General features: G+C 41.6%; 2 protein-coding genes across 2 annotated transcripts; one reads left to right on the top strand and one right to left on the bottom strand.

The window, feature by feature from the left end:
* Positions 1-5,550: 5,550 nt before the first annotated feature.
* Positions 5,551-6,810, top strand: junba (JunB proto-oncogene, AP-1 transcription factor subunit a). The gene has a single exon (XM_037690285.1). The coding sequence runs from the start codon at positions 5,674-5,676 to the stop codon at positions 6,667-6,669; it is 996 nt and encodes a 331-aa protein (XP_037546213.1). The 5' UTR covers positions 5,551-5,673; the 3' UTR covers positions 6,670-6,810.
* Positions 6,811-9,625: 2,815 nt separating this feature from the next.
* On the bottom strand, positions 9,626-15,139 carry prdx2 (peroxiredoxin 2). The gene is made up of 6 exons (XM_037689712.1): positions 15,046-15,139; positions 14,118-14,235; positions 13,841-13,994; positions 12,948-13,070; positions 12,733-12,863; positions 9,626-9,984 (listed from the first exon to the last, which is right to left on the bottom strand). Exons 2-6 carry the CDS (start codon positions 14,218-14,220, stop codon positions 9,902-9,904), a joined length of 594 nt encoding a protein of 197 aa, XP_037545640.1. The 5' UTR covers positions 14,221-14,235; positions 15,046-15,139; the 3' UTR covers positions 9,626-9,901.
* Between the last annotated feature and the right edge of the window lie 618 nt (positions 15,140-15,757).

Below are 15,757 nucleotides of genomic sequence, written 5' to 3'. Positions count from 1 at the left end.
TGCTCAAATGACTGCATCTCAGCGGACCAGTCTGTGAAACTTCTGAAATTTGCAGCTGACACCCTGTTATTGGTCTGATACAGGACATTGACCAGTCTGCATGCAGACTGGAGGTGGATCGGCTGGTCCACTGGTGCTGTCAGACCCACTTGAAGCTCAACCTGCTCAAGAATGTGAAGATGACAGTGGACTTCCAGAGAAGCCCCACCCCCTCACACACACACTACCTCCTCTCACCATCCTCAATAACACTGTGTCTACAGTGGATCACTTCTGGTCCCTAGGAACCACCCACTCTCAGTACCTGCTGGTCCTCATAGACACTATGTGTAGGAAGGTCTAGCAGAAACTTTACTTCCTGTGGCAACTCAAGAAGTACAACCTACCACAGGAGCTGCTGGTCATCTTCTATACAGCCATTATTCAGTCTGTTTTGTGTAGATCCAAAGAAAGGTTAAAGACAAAAACAACTGGACTTCTGTTCTGTAGCTTAAGACGTTTCACTTCTCATCCGAGGAGCTTTCTCAGTTCAAAGAAAAGGGGGTGTGGGGTTTGAGTTTTGTGCACATCCATCACTGTGCGGTTTGGCTCATCCACAGAACAGGACAAGTCCAGACTGCAACGAACAATCAGGTCTGCAGAGAGGATCATCGGGGTTGACCTTCCCTCAATCCAGGACTTGTACAGGGTTAGGGTGAGGAAAAGGTCTGGTGACATCTCTGCAGACCCCACACACCCTGGATACAAACCGTTCAGACTTTTACCTTCAGGCTGGTGCTACAGAGCGCTAATTGGAAAAACCAGTCGCCACAGAGACTCTTTCTTCCCACAGGCGATCTCTGATGAACTCAATAAACACCAGGACTACTATCACGTGACTCTGTCACATGGTCATGGTGTTTAACCTGCTTTTTTTCCCTTCAATGTATTTTAAAAAGCCGTATATACTAATGCATGCACGTTTCTTTTATCCTCTAAGACTATACAAGTTATACGTGATGTCTGTATGCCGTGAGCGCTGAAGCCAAAGTCACATTCCTTGTCTGTGCACACAAACATGGCCAATGAAAGTAATTCTGACTGAGAAGAGCTCAGCTCCATCAGGGTTTTCTTTCTCCTTCTGGATGTTTCCCTAAATAACGACGTCCTTACCAGGTCTGTGAGTTTTAGCAGGTTAGCTGTGGTGCCATCATCTTTGTGTTTCCTCATAATGGAGTTAATGAAGCTCGGTGGCAAGATCAGGGTTCTGGGATTTCTTTTACAACCCAACCCTGTAAACTTATCCACACCTTTGTCTCTGACCAGTATGGAGAGTTCCTTGGCCTTCATGATGTCCCTTGCTTGGTGGCAGCCCTCACTACTTAGTGTTGGACTGATGAGCAGGTGTTTTATTTACATCATTTGACACTTAAATCGCTCACAGGTGACTTATTGAACTATGTGGCTTCTGAAGGCAAAGCAATGGGACTGAACACATTTGTGCAATGCACCAATTTTTTATTTCTAAATTATTTTAAACGAGTTCAACCCCATTTAATCGCATTAATCTGGTGTATTTTAGGAGAATTACTGCTTTAAATTCAATTATGTTCCAGGTTGTAGAGCAACAGAATAGAAAAAATATCAAAAGGGATGAAAAATGTTGCCATTAACCTCATAAAGAGGCAAAAATATGACTTATCAGATCATCACAGTTCTGACCATCAACAGAATATAACATTCCTGAAATGTATAATCTGCAGTGACTTCAGTGTCCTTTAATAAGTGCATGAGGTCACTCTGAAACTGCAACTGACCACCGACTGAAACTACTTCTGTTTTTCTGTTTCCTCTGATGTTTTCCCTCCCTGACAGGAGACCAGACCAGAACGTCCCCCCACAGTTTCACAGGGAGGAGCTCGGTGCCAAACTGGGCAGAGGAGGAACTCAAGGTACATCTGACGCCGCGTTATAATTCATTAGATTGTGGGTTTAATCTGTTCAGCAAACAAAGAAATGCACACTGAAGCATCGCAAATCAATAATCCACATTGAACAGAGCTTGAATCAGTCAACTTGACGCTGAAGGTGTTGCTCTGAATCTAAAAATTAACTCTGGTTATGCCACATTGATGTCATCACCGTTATCTCACCATCAGCTTCACGCTCGCAGCGTTTAATCTGGATTCGTCAGATTTTTCAGGGGAGGCAAAGGCAGCTGCTGTCGAGTGGCGTTAAGACAAGAAAAATCAAGTGTTTCCAGAGTTTCTGGTGTTTCTGGTGTTTCTGGTGTTTCTGGAATTTCGTGCTTCAGCTCTTTTGTCTTTAACCGCTTCTTTTTTATGGTGACTCATGTGTTGTTCCCAGAATTGACTGATTGCAATACAAATAGAGCTCGGGCCTTTATAAACACATACTAGAAACTACATGTTTCTGTGGGGTAAATTGTCAGAATGGCCACAGTTCAGTAATTACATTATCTGCAGCATCTTTCTTGCTGAGATCACTTCGTTGGGATGGACTCACTGCAAAATGTACACTAAAATATAAATTTGATCATTTAAATAAACACTGAAGGGGAAAATAAAGTCAAAGTTTCTTTATTTGTCAAACGTGTCATGTGGTATATGTGGTGGAACGAAATTGTGTACACAGGGTCCCAGTTACATTCAACAAAAGTATGAATTGTAAAAGTAAAACAGTAATAAGATCTAAGATATGAACTAAGAAAAACTTTAAACTAAAAATACGCTAAGCACTAGTACAAAAACAATATGCAGAACAGCAGCAAATAAGATCCTTGAACTAAAAGAACTCATTCCACTGTGCTTGAATGATCCTAAATGGTCACATAATGGCCGACACAGAGCTCTTGCACTTCACATTGGTGAATTTCTTTTTGTCTTGCGTTTTATTTAACAACTTAGAAATAAAATGTGCAAATGATACACTTAATGGGCACCCTCTTTGGAGCTCTGCAACTCAGACTTCACAGTAGAAACATCATTCAAAGTATAAACAGGTCATGGAAAGTTGGACTTTACTGGTCTGAACTGGCACTTTGATATATGTTATGGGTTTTGCACAATCACAGTTTAAGTTTTATTATTTTCCCTTTTTTTTTTTAACCTGTCGACGATGTCACACTAACTTTTAAGCCGTTTGATTTTTGTAAACGAAGTCTTCTTACTCCAATAACTCTTTCTGGTACATGTACAAACTATGCAACAAATCGTGGGGGGGGTTGTCTTCTTTCACCAGTTGTGTCTTCGACTGCTTTAGGATCAACATTTTTTTTTTCTCAAATCCCCCCAGAATGCAGAGTTCACAGCCAAGCTTCAAAAGAGCTGTATTTTAGCTCATAATATTCTCATTAAAACTGGAAGGCTCTTTTCTTTTCATGTGCTCTCTCCACTTCATTCTGGTAATTTAAGCTTCTTTCTGATTTTTTTTAGCTACTATTCAGCTGTTTTTCCACAAATTTCTGCCTTTTGAGATAATTTCCTTGTGCTAATTTTGCTTCATTAGGTCTAATTGGGCCCAATTGTGCTCTTTCTACTTCCTTTTGGTAATATAAGCTTATTGCTCCTTTTTTAGCTACTATTCAGCTGTTATTTTTTATGTGGAATTTTCTGCTTTTTTCCACTTTTTTGTGCTCATTTCTGATCTTTAAGCCTAAATGGGCACAACTGTGCTCTTTTCATTTCCCGCTGGTAATTTGAGCTTCTTTCAGCATTTTTAGCTACTGGTTTTTTTTTTTTTTTTTTGCAAATGTATGTTGTTTGTGTTTTTTCAGATAATTTCCATTTATTTGTTCTTGTTTCTGCTTCTTTAAGTCTAATTGGGCACAATTGTGCTCTCGCTCCTTCTGGTAACTTAGGCTTCTGTCTGCATTTTTAGCCACTTTTCAGCTGTTTTTTTGCTAGCTGTTTTTTAGCTAGTTCTTCAATAAGCACTCACACTACATTTTCGCAGGAAATACAATTTCTCTAGTTAATCATATCTCATTCATGAAACACTCAGATCGTCTGAGACTTCTGCCGCTCACAGTTTAAAAGTTTTAAGATCTGACTTGTAGTTTTTGCACAGTGACTGTTTGTTTGAGCCTTATTTTCTGTCTGTCTCTCATTAACTGAGGCCTGTGGTTACCATGGAGACCACAAAGGTTGTGACTTTATCTTTTCTTTACACCTTGGTTGTTTTTTAACTTGTACAGTTCACACATTAAAAAAAGGCAACTTTTCTGAATTTGGGATGGATTTTTTGAGCCGCATGCAGTGAAACTCGTTAGTTCGGTTTGTAATTTTATAGTAAATAAATAAAAACAACCAAATTATGTTTTTCTGACGGGTCAAAACACGTGCAACTGGAGACAGAGGTCATTGAAAACTTGGGAAAACACAAAAAATGTGAGTCAGAGGTTGTTACCGTGAAAAGAAGACAAAATGTTTGAATAAATAATGATCCTGATAATGCCGTAAAGACCGTGGAAAAAAATAATGTATACGGTGAGAAAACACTTGCTCATATTGATGGTCAATGTATACCTAAATTCAAAATATTTTTAAAAACAGGCGATTGCTTCCATCCATGTGTGCGTTGTTTACAGAAACAGCTGAAGTGACTAAAATGGTAATATAATAAATAAGTCAATTGGGATCAATGAATGAACCATTTTGATGTATTGATGTGTATTCATGCTCAGATCTGTTGAGTGAAGTATGCAGATTAAAGCACTTTGTTTGCATTAAGCACGTATTTCAGAATTACATATCAGCATCAGATGTCACTCAGGTTTAATCTTTTTCTTTTAGGCACATTTAAATATTCATAAAGTCAACTATGGGGTAAAAACAAAAAAAGGTTTGTTCCAAGATCTTTGTTGCTTTCCAGATTTTAGTCTGGTCCCATCACCTCTCATTTCCCTGCCTGGTGAGTGGAGGAGGCCAGCACCTCCTCCTCCTCGTCCATCCCTGCCAGGAGCTGGATGGTAGGGCTCGGCTTCCTGCTACAAGGAGGAACGGATGCGCCTGGATACCCAAATATGGAGCGGCCTGGCTCAGTTCGGATTGCGTAAGTCATCTATAAAATATCTCCCTGATCCGCTGGAACCGCTGCCTCACTTCTTTAAGAGCCTCAACTAAGCTGGAGGGTCACCTGAAGCCCTCTGAGGCTGCAGTGCTTTTCAAACCACCTTAAACAGATTTAAAATTATTAAAAATAAATAAATAAACTTTAGTGTTCCGATGAGTTCTGCTTCACCTGGACTGAGTTTCCTCAGGCACCGAGAAGGCCCGGTCTTGTTTACGTTCGCTCTTACCGGCAACGACGTCATCGTGTGACATGCTGGAGGCGGGGCGCGCAGCGGGGAGCAGCCAATCAGCGCGCTGCGCCCTGACAGATGTTATAAGCGAGCGGAGCGCGGCGGCTGCTGGTAATAAGGAAACCGCCTGACAGGGGAAGAAACCGCGCACGAGAGGATTGAAAACACCTGAATTAATCTCTGGACCCCGCTTTGAATTCGACTAAAGGTACAAACCGACGACTTGGTACAGTACAGTTCCACTATTTTGGAAGTTTTTTTTCTGTTTTTTTTTTCTTAGCTGTAACCCTGCTGGACTTTGCGCTGCGGCTCCTCCGGGACACTGAGGAGCGTCTCGGTGTCTCTTGTGTTTGACTGTCTTGATTTGAATTATGTCCACAATAATGGAACAGCCTTTTTATGACGACTCGTTTCTCTCTGCTTATGGCCACCCAGGCGCAGCGCTGCCGGACTACAAGCTGCTAAAGCAGAATATGAACTTGAACTTCTCCGATTCTTATCGGAACCCGAACTTCAAGGCTCTGCGCGCCGACGCAGACTTCTACGCGGCGGGGCCCGCGGCGGACGTGGGCTCGCTGAAGCTCGCCTCCCCTGAGCTCGAGCGCCTGATCATCCAGAACAGCAACGGGGTCATCACTACGACACCCACACCTGCGCAGTACCTGTACGGCCGCGGGATCACCGAGGAGCAGGAGTGCTTCGCGGAAGGCTTCGTGAAAGCTTTGGACGACCTGCACAAGATGAACCAGATGGCGCCTCCGAACGTGTCCATCGGCACCGCCGGGGTGGCCTGTGCGCCCCCGTCGGTGTACGGCGCGTCCGTGCAGCCGGAGCCGCTCGAGTACACCACCCTGAGCAGCTGCACCGCGAACCCGAACCTGGCCTCAGCAGCCAACTACCCCTCCACCACCATCAGCTACCTGCCCCACCACCACCACCAGTACCACCAGCACCCGCAGGCCGTTGCGCACGGGTCCCATCACTTCCAGCACTCCCTGGCCGGAGCCGGGTTCCACTCGCAGCGGTTCGGGGGCCTGAAAGAGGAGCCTCAGACTGTGCCCGACATGCAGAGCAGCGACAACGGCTCCCCGCCCATGTCCCCCATCGACCTGGAGAACCAGGAGCGCATCAAGGCGGAGCGCAAGCGGCTGCGGAACCGGCTGGCGGCGTCCAAGTGCCGGAGGCGCAAAATGGAGCGCATCGCGCGCCTGGAGGACAAGGTGAAGGTGCTGAAAACGGACAACGCCGGACTGTCGAACACCGCCTCCCTGCTGCGGGAACAGGTGGCCCAACTCAAACAGAAAGTCATGACGCACGTGAGCAGTGGCTGCCAGCTCATGTTAGCGCCCAAAGTCAAGTCCTACTGAAGAGATGAAGCACTTTTTTTAATACAAACACTGGACCCGAACTGGACTGAAAACACCAAACGGTCTTCATGGCTGTGTGTGAGAACTGAACCAGAATCTGGAAGAAGAAAAAAAACAGTCTGCACAAAATAATAATAATAATACAAAAGACTACAACACTTGGACATTTTTGAAGTTTTAAAAGCGGCTTTGCCTGTTTACATTTTTTTGTTGTTGCCGTTTGTGCTTTTTATGTAAGTTATTTCTGTCATTTGAGCCTGTTTTTTTGCTACTTGTACAGTTAATATTTAAGTAAATGAAATTAAAAGTGTTTTCTAAAAAAAAAAAAGTTTTAAAATGTGTTTTTGGGAATTCTGGTCGTAGTTCTCGTAAACATGACCGCACTGTTGGTCTCTGATCAGAAGTTGTTAAACGTTAAAACGTCCCAGCGCAGGATTTCCCCCACACCCCACTTTCGACGTACGTGACGTCAGGCCATATATGGTAAACGCTGCCGGCTGACGTCATATCGCGAGCAAGGTTTCCGGGAACTCCTTCCTACGCTGCCAGTCAGAGGAGCAGCGCCGCGCGCTCCCCTTCCACCACAACCAGGTTTGTCAATGAGTGGTTTGTTTGGAGGGAAGGGAGTTTCCCTCAGTATCTGCTTTCAGTTTCCCAAAACAAGACAGAAAAACAAAAAGTTCCAAGTAAACAGACGGTCTTAAAACAACAGGCGGAAAGAAGGCGTCGAAACAAAACGGAGGTAAAAGTAAAAGTTGTGTTTAGTAGCATTGGGCTGAGCGTATCTGATAACTGTCAAAATACACAAAGGGCTGAAATGAAATCTGCTGAAGCTGAAACAAAGTTCTTACAGCAGCTAAACTACGGTGGCCCTGAGGTTTAAAACACGTTTGAAAAATCACAACCGCAAAACGGTGAAAGGTACAAAAGGGCTCAAAAGCTAGAAAAACAGCTAAAAGGCTAGCCAAAACTTGAAGTAGCAAGAGGAGCTACAGCTAGCTAAATCTAACAAAAGGGTAGCAGAGACTAATGTAAGAAAAGGCTGTCTAAAAGGAAGCTGAAACCTAGATGTACTAAAGTATAATGCTAAATGTAAAATTTTTTTTTCATTCGACCTTTATGCAGGTTAGTCTCACCGAGTCATGAGGACTCATTTACAAGAGACCTGTTTTTGGCAGACAGCATATAAAATAGAGACATCAAACTAATGTACAGTAAAAATGCAATTAAAATAAAAGTAGCGTTATAAAACAATAAATCAAGGTGCCATATAAAACTAGGTAAAACACTAAAAACAAGAACGTATTTGCTTTGACGTTTCTATTGACCTTAAATGATTAAAATCCCCTAAAGAAATTGAGGTGGACAGCTTCAGTTCATGTTGTAAGGTGCTCCAGAGTAAGAAAAGGCCTTTTTGTCAAGTTCAATCCGCACCGAGGACACGCTGCAGGTAATGATGTCCTGAGAGTGCACGCTGTAGCTGCATTGATGTGACATGTAGGAGATAAGGCAGCAGACCAGAGGGATTTATAGATGAAAATGAACCAGTGTCAGAGCCTACGTGCAGTTAATGACTGACCTAAAATGTTAGCTAAAAGAAATGTATAAGACTAGATATGCAACAAACAGGAACAAAAATCTAAATGAACAACAAGATAGATAAAAGATAATGTAGTAAATCCATCTAAAAATGTAGCAAAAGGCTACATTTACAAGAAAAGAAACGCTAAAGCAGCAAAACGCTAGCTAAAAGCGAAATGTAACCTTATTAGGCTGGCTAAAAGTAGAAAACCCAATGTAAAAACAGCTAAATGTTAGCTAAAACTGGCTAGCTAGAAGTAGTAAAAGCTAGAATTTAAAAATTGTTGCATGGTGGGTAAAAGCTATGAAATGCTAGATAACAGCTAAAGGTGACAGTCAAAAGTCAGAGCTGCTGAATGTTTGGATTCATGAATGGCTGAAGTGATTGCTAAAAGTGTATAAACTTGAAAACATGTGCATGTTGTAAATATTCATACTCAAGACTGAAGTTTGCAATTTATGTAAAACAACATTAAATGGTTGTGAAAGCAGATTATTATAGAACCTGTCTTTATAAAATACTTGCATATTCCAAGTGTTCCTAAAGCCACAGACTGCAGGATTTTATTCAAGCTGCAAAAGTAAAACATTAAAGTGACATTTCAGACATTTTTTTGCAAAAAGAACAAAACGAGCTCCTAAAAGTTTAATACGTCATCGATGGGCTCAAACCTGTAAAACGAGATCATCTGTATTTAAATTACCCACAGAGGCTAAACTGTCCTCATCAGTGTAACATTAAAATGTAAGAAGCCTTTAATTCCTTGAAAACTCTACGCCCATCTTTTATCATCAGCACAAACCCTCATTTGTAGGTAAATTTTACAAACATAATCCAATTTTATAAAATTTTAATTTAGAAATAAATTAATCTTTATACTCGCAGACCTGGAAAACACTAAAACGCGATGCGTCGAGACTGCAGGAACCCTCCACAGTTTTAGTTTAGTGAAATAGAAAACCAAAATCCAAGTGTAAGCCGTGATAATTCAGGTTAGAGCGATAAATATCCATAAATAGGACAGCTACAAGTCTAAATAAACATTTTATCCAATCTTTCCCAATGAGACTCTGCCGTTTGGCAAAAACAAGTTGTGAGTCAACAAACCACAATAACTCCGACGTTAGGCAAGACTTTGCAGCTTTGTGACGTTCTCAGATCTTCAGCCAGGCGGGCAAGGAAAAAAAAAAAAAAAAAGCCAAAGCTGCTCAAATAAATCAGTTCCAACATCTTTTTGGGAATATCCTTAAAATTCAGATTAGCGGCTCAAACGAATGGTTTTGTTGGATTACACTGCCACCTACAGGTCATTAATGGAACGACACCTGCTTCATTCAACAAAGACACTAGTTTTAATTTCAACAAAGACACTAGTTTTAATTTTCCCAGTTTTATTAAAGATGGTAGCAAATCATTAGTGTCAGCAAGGAAAAAAATACTTTCTCTGAACAAATCTAAACTTTCAGTGCTCGAGACTTAGAGGTTTGTCCCACCAACGTACAAAGATAAGCATCTGTTGACGAGGATCTCTAGAGGAATTTAACAGGTTTAGAGAGGACGCAGCGAGATACCGCTTCACAGGGAGGGGGGAGACACGTCTCATATGAAGTGCTGAGCTCGGGACACGAGCTGGACCGAAGACCTTCACGTTTACTGCTTGGAGAAGAACTCTTTGCTCTTTGCTACGTCAGGGACGATGGTGTCGCTCCCAGGTTTCCAGCCGGCGGGGCACACTGTGACGAGAAGGACAAGGTTCGTCTGAGCCGCCATTCAAAGCCCATAAACTTTATACTGTCTAAGAACAAAGTCCACATGTGAGTGCCCAGAAGGATAAACCTGTAACCAAGACTGCTTTAGAAGTGGTTATTTACTTTTAAATTTGAGAATGACTTGTAAAATGTTATGTCTTTGACAAATTCCTGAGCTTCATTACCACATAAAGACCCGACTTGTGTCCATAACCGAGCCTGTGCACGCTTGTTGACTTAACGGTTAAATGGTTACGTCATTATCTTTGTCTTATTAAAGAAAAGACTCACCAAGAAATGTCCATTTGAATTTCCAGAAGTGATCATTTTTACATATAATGTGAAAATAGCCAGCTTATTTTAACACCATTACAATTTCTATTAAATTAGATTTTGAGCCCGGAAACTATTTTTAGACGCTGTACAGGAACCAGGTTCAACATTTTGACATTTTTGATCTGTGAGATGTTTGAATAAAGTGTGCATGCACAGAATTAAGCCACCAACTTTAAATGTTTTGCTCCTTTGTATTTTTTTAAAGTGAGCAAAGGTTCAAGGATTATCTGAAGGTCATTCAAAGCTCGACAGCTGCAGCTTCATTACACCCGACTGACCTGCCTCTGCCAAACCTGAAGACATTCTGAGTAAGTTGCTCAATTATTTAAATCAGGTGTGTTGAAGCAGGGAGGCAGCCAAGTGGGCCACAAGGACCAGGGTTGGAGACCTCTGGTGAACAAGAATAGTGGCTCAAGATTGAACCCTTAATTATTCAAAACAAAACAAAAAATGCATCACAGAGAAACAAAAAGAAGCAGAATCTTTCTAAATAAAATGGCTCATAATACAAATTTACCTCCTCGTTCAGCTCCTGGTTTCTTGTCCATTTCTGGATTGATTTTAAAGATTTTATTTCTCACTTAAGTTTTAACACATCTGGCTCCATCATGCTTTTGTGATCTCCTTAACGTGTACTGCAAAAACCGACATCTACCACTAGACTCGGCAACAAATACCGCTACTACAGGTCCTTCTCAAAAAATTAGCATATTGTGATAAAGGTCATTATTTTCCATAATGTAATGATAAAAATGAAACTTTCATATATTTCAGATTCATTGCACACCAACTGAAATACTTCAGGTCTTTAATTGTTTTAATACTGATGATTATGGCATACAGCTCATGAAAACCAAAAATGCCTGTCCCAAAAAATTAGCATATCATGAAAAGGTTCTCTAAACAAGCTATTAACCTAACCATCTGAATCAACGACGTAACTCTAAACACCTGCAAAAGATTCCTGAGGCTTTTAAAAACTCCCAGCCTTGTTCATTACTCAAAACCGCAATCATGGGTAAGACTGCCGACCTGACTGCTGTCCAGAAGGCCATCATTGACACCCTCAAGCAAGAGGGTAAGACACAGAAAGAAATTGCTGAACAAATAGGCTGTTCCCAGAGTGCTGTATCAAGGCACCTCAGTGGGAAGTCTGTGGGAAGAGAAAAGTGTGGCAGAAAACGCTGCACAACGAGAAGAGGTGACCGGACCCTGAGGGGGATTGTGGAGAAGGGCCGATTCCAGACCTTGGGGGACCTGCGGAAGTAGTGGACTGAGTCTGGAGTAGAAACATCCAGAGTCACCGTGCACAGGCGTGTGCAGGAAATGGGCTACAGGTGCTGCATTCCCCAGGTCAAGCCACTTTTGAACCAGAAACAGCGGCAGAAGCGCCTGACCTGGGCTACAGAGAAGCAGCACTGGACTGTTGCTCAGTGGTCCAAAGTACTTTTTTCAGATGAAAGCAAATTTTGCATGTCATTCAGAAATCAAGGTGCCAGAGTCTGGAGGAAGACTGGGGAGAAGGAAATGCCAAAATGCCAGAAGTCCAGTGTGAAGCACCCACAGTCAGTGATGGTCTGGGGTGCCATGTCATCTGCTGGTGTTGGTCCACTGTGTTTTATCAAGGACAGGGTCAATGCAGCTAGCTATCAGGAGATTTTGGAGCACTTCATGCTTCCATCTGCTGAAAAGCTTTATGGAGATGAAGATTTCATTTTTCAGCACGACCTGGCACCTGCTCACAGTGCCAAAACCACTGGTAAATTGTTTACTGACCATGGTATTACAGTGCTCAATTGGCCTGCCAACTCTCCTGACCTGAACCCCATAGAGAACCTGTGGGATATTGTGAAGAGAAAGTTGAGAGGCACAAGACCCAACACTCTGGATGAGCTTAAGGCCGCTATCGAAGCATCCTGGGCCTCCATAACACCTCAGCAGTGCCACAGGCTGATTGCCTCCATGCCACGCCGCATTGAAGCAGTCATTCATGCAAAAGGATTCCCGACCAAGTATTGAGTGCATAACTGAACATGATTATTTGAAGGTTGGCGTTTTTTGTATTAAAAACACTTGTCTTTCATTGGTGGGATGAAATATGCTAATTTTTTGGGACATGCATTTTGGGTTTTCATGAGCTGTATGCCATAATCATCAGTATTAAAACAATTAAAGACCTGAAATATTTCAGTTGGTGTGCGATGAATCTGAAATATATGAAAGTTTCATTTTTATCATTACATTATGGAAAATAATGACCTTTATCACAATATGCTCATTTTTTGAGAAGGACCTGTAAATCTGTGCTCAGTTGTGCTGTGGAAATGTTCACAAAAGCTAAAAGTTTAATTTCGTGTGGAACATTTAGTCGTGCCACTTCAACCGGCGTTTCCTCACCTTCTCCGTATTTGTCAGTGTGCTGGAAGGCCTGAACCAGACGCAGGGTCTCGTCCACAGAGCGACCCACGGGCAAGTCGTTGATGGTGATCTGCCTCAAGATGCCCTTGTCATCAATCACAAACAGACCCCTGAGAGCCCCCCCGAAATAAATTAGATAAGATCAGATCCAGTCATTAGACAGTGACCAACAGCCTTACAAAGATCTAACGGACCTGTATGCAATGCCTTCATCCTCCTTCAACACACCGTAGTCTCTGGCGATAGACTTTGAGAGGTCTGCAACCAGGGGGATCTTCATGTTACCCAGACCTCCTTGTTTCCTTGGTGTGTTGATCCTGAAGGCAAAAACAGAACTTGAGTATTAAATAAAAACTATTTACAGGCCAGAAACGATTAAAATAAAGCTCTAGTGTGCTACAGCTCAAGAACTTAGTTTCTGATTCATTTCAAATGATGGCTCTTGACAGAATGTTGTCCTGCTGAGTCAAAAACATTTAATATGAAGACAACCCTGGTTTTCAGAGCCCGCTGTCTGCACATTTGTGACGTTATCCTGTCAGACACCCGAATCTAATTAAATTACTTAGAATCAAAAGCTTGTCAGGGACCCACTTATAAAACAGAAAAAAAAAAAAAAAAAGTGTTCTGAAGCAGGTGTTAAAATAAAAAAAACAGGACTCCTCACACATTTATTGAGGAGGGAACAAACCGACCCAGAGGCCGCTAGTTCATTTATCACCACCTCGCAGAGAGCCGGCGTGGCAGGAGATAAACTGGGGTGGGTGCTGCTTTTAAAGTTGCCAGAATCTTCAACTGTGGACATTCTGATGCAACATTTATCATTTTCAAACCTTCCAAGTAACCTGCTTCATTCAACCTAAATAAAAGGTTGAATGAATTAACTTGCTTTAAATAAAAAAAGAGCTTAACACAGTCTACACAGCAGCTGTGATGTCATGCAAGAGTTAAGTTTCTCAGAATACTCCACAAGTCAGATATCCCCCTGAACACAAGCAAACTATGAAAATAATCCAGTAATCCCACCTGCTGACCGATCAGTTTAAAAGCACCGGAGACTTTTTTTCCTGCCAGTAGAAATTCTTACCACGCCAAATGGCTGAAGTGGGAGTCGATGGAGCAGCCGATGACCTCGCAGCCAATACGACGAAACTCCTCTGCTCTGTCGCTGAAAGCGATGATCTCAGTCGGGCACACGAAGGTGAAGTCCAAGGGGTAGAAGAAGAAAATCAAATACTTTCCTGAAACATACAGAGAGGGGGGGAAAAAGGGTCAGGATTCGTTGAAATACCAAACATATAAAAATGAATAAACAAATCCTTGATTTGAGTCAAACTGTTGCAAAACAAAACACACAGGAATACCTTTATAGTCTGACAGCTTGATTTCCTTGAACTGCCCATCAACCACAGCGGTGGCCTTAAATTCTGGGGCGGGCTTGCCGATCTGAGCGTTTCCAGATGACATGTTTGCGGTGCACACCTGAGGGAGATACAGCTCAAATATTCAGCTCAGACTAATTAAAAATTAAAAAAAAGTATGGATAAGTCAAATGGGTGGAAACGTAAACCATTTGTGCAAATATTTAAAAAAAAAAGACCCAGTTTAACAAAGAAAAACCAAATAAACTTGACAAATCTTTGTAGAGCTAAATGCTCAAAAGTACTTGTTCACCCTTAAATGGTCACATGCAAGTCATGATCCACCAGCAGGGAACAAAGGCCTGTTAGGCAGATTACATAATTAGCCCAAACCCTCAGAGGTTCTTTATGAAAAATGCACGTTTGAAATTATGATCTGCTGCTGATTTAGCATGCATATATACATTATAGATATTAAGTGCTAAACTGAAGTACTGACTCGTTCCTTTTTCACTGGGATGCACTGCAAAGTGCTTCAATAAATGTGTAGCTTTGAATGCAAATATGACTTCTGGCCTGCAACCTGCGACCCTTGGTTGAGGTTTTCAGTCACTCAGCTAATCGCTGGTCAAAGTTCAACAGGGTTGTAAACGGCGTTACATTAAACTTAATGCAACTAAAATTTAGGATTTAGAAACAAACCAGGAACCAACGCGGACTCGGGCTCCCAGGAAAGTGGCCCACAGGAACAAAGAGTCAAACACTTGAAGAAAGATGAGCTAACCGCACACACAGCCTAGCTAACATCTCGTTAGCTTAATCTAATAAATTGGTTCTTTTTTGTTTAATATCACCAAAACACACTCTGTTCGAGCTGTGCGAGCACACGGCTAAAAATAAAATGTTGCACTTTTCCTCTTTTTCTACTAACCTGTGTTGCGAAAAGCCTTAAAGAACTTGGCTGCGGAAGTCTGCGACTGTCAGGAGAAGAGGGACGAGAAGGAGGGTTCAAGCGCAAGAAGTACCCTCAGGTAGCTGCCGTCCCGGAAGTGCAGATTGAACACTTCAAAGTAAAAGCTAGCTAGATATAATGTAATAAACATTGAAACACAAAACGAGGGATACTAAGAGTTTAATAATTAAATAATACATTTAATTGTTATGCTTGTATTATGTATTTATTTCATTTTGTCACATTCCGTCCTCCATACAAACACACCCATTAATTTATTGAAGCTGTACAAACTGAATCCTGCCCATCACAGCTGAGATGAGTTAAGCAACCTTATGCTAAGATTTAATTATTTATACATTTATTTATTTATTTATGAGCATTGCAAAGTCTGACAATGGTGTGACACCTTTTCCTGTATAGACTAGTAGCAACTTTAGCTCAGGAAGAAAATTACAGTATTTGTAAACACTCAAGCAGACAGAGTCATCAAGCTTATTTAATTTAATTTTGTTTAACTTAAAGTATATGCCCTAACAAAATGGTCACATTTACTGTATATGTCCCAGGATATCCTTGTAAAAGAGATTAATAATCTCAATAGATTTCTTTCCTGGTAAAATAAAAGTTTAAATAAAAATATAAAAGCGTCTATGAATCTTATGGTATCCATATTATTAAACAACAAATG

Source organism: Nematolebias whitei, chromosome 16, assembly GCF_014905685.2.
Source record: "Nematolebias whitei isolate Nwh7 chromosome 16, NemWhi1, whole genome shotgun sequence".
NCBI classification, from domain to species: Eukaryota; Metazoa; Chordata; class Actinopteri; order Cyprinodontiformes; family Rivulidae; genus Nematolebias; species Nematolebias whitei.
This window is presented reverse-complemented; position numbering and strand designations above follow the sequence as displayed.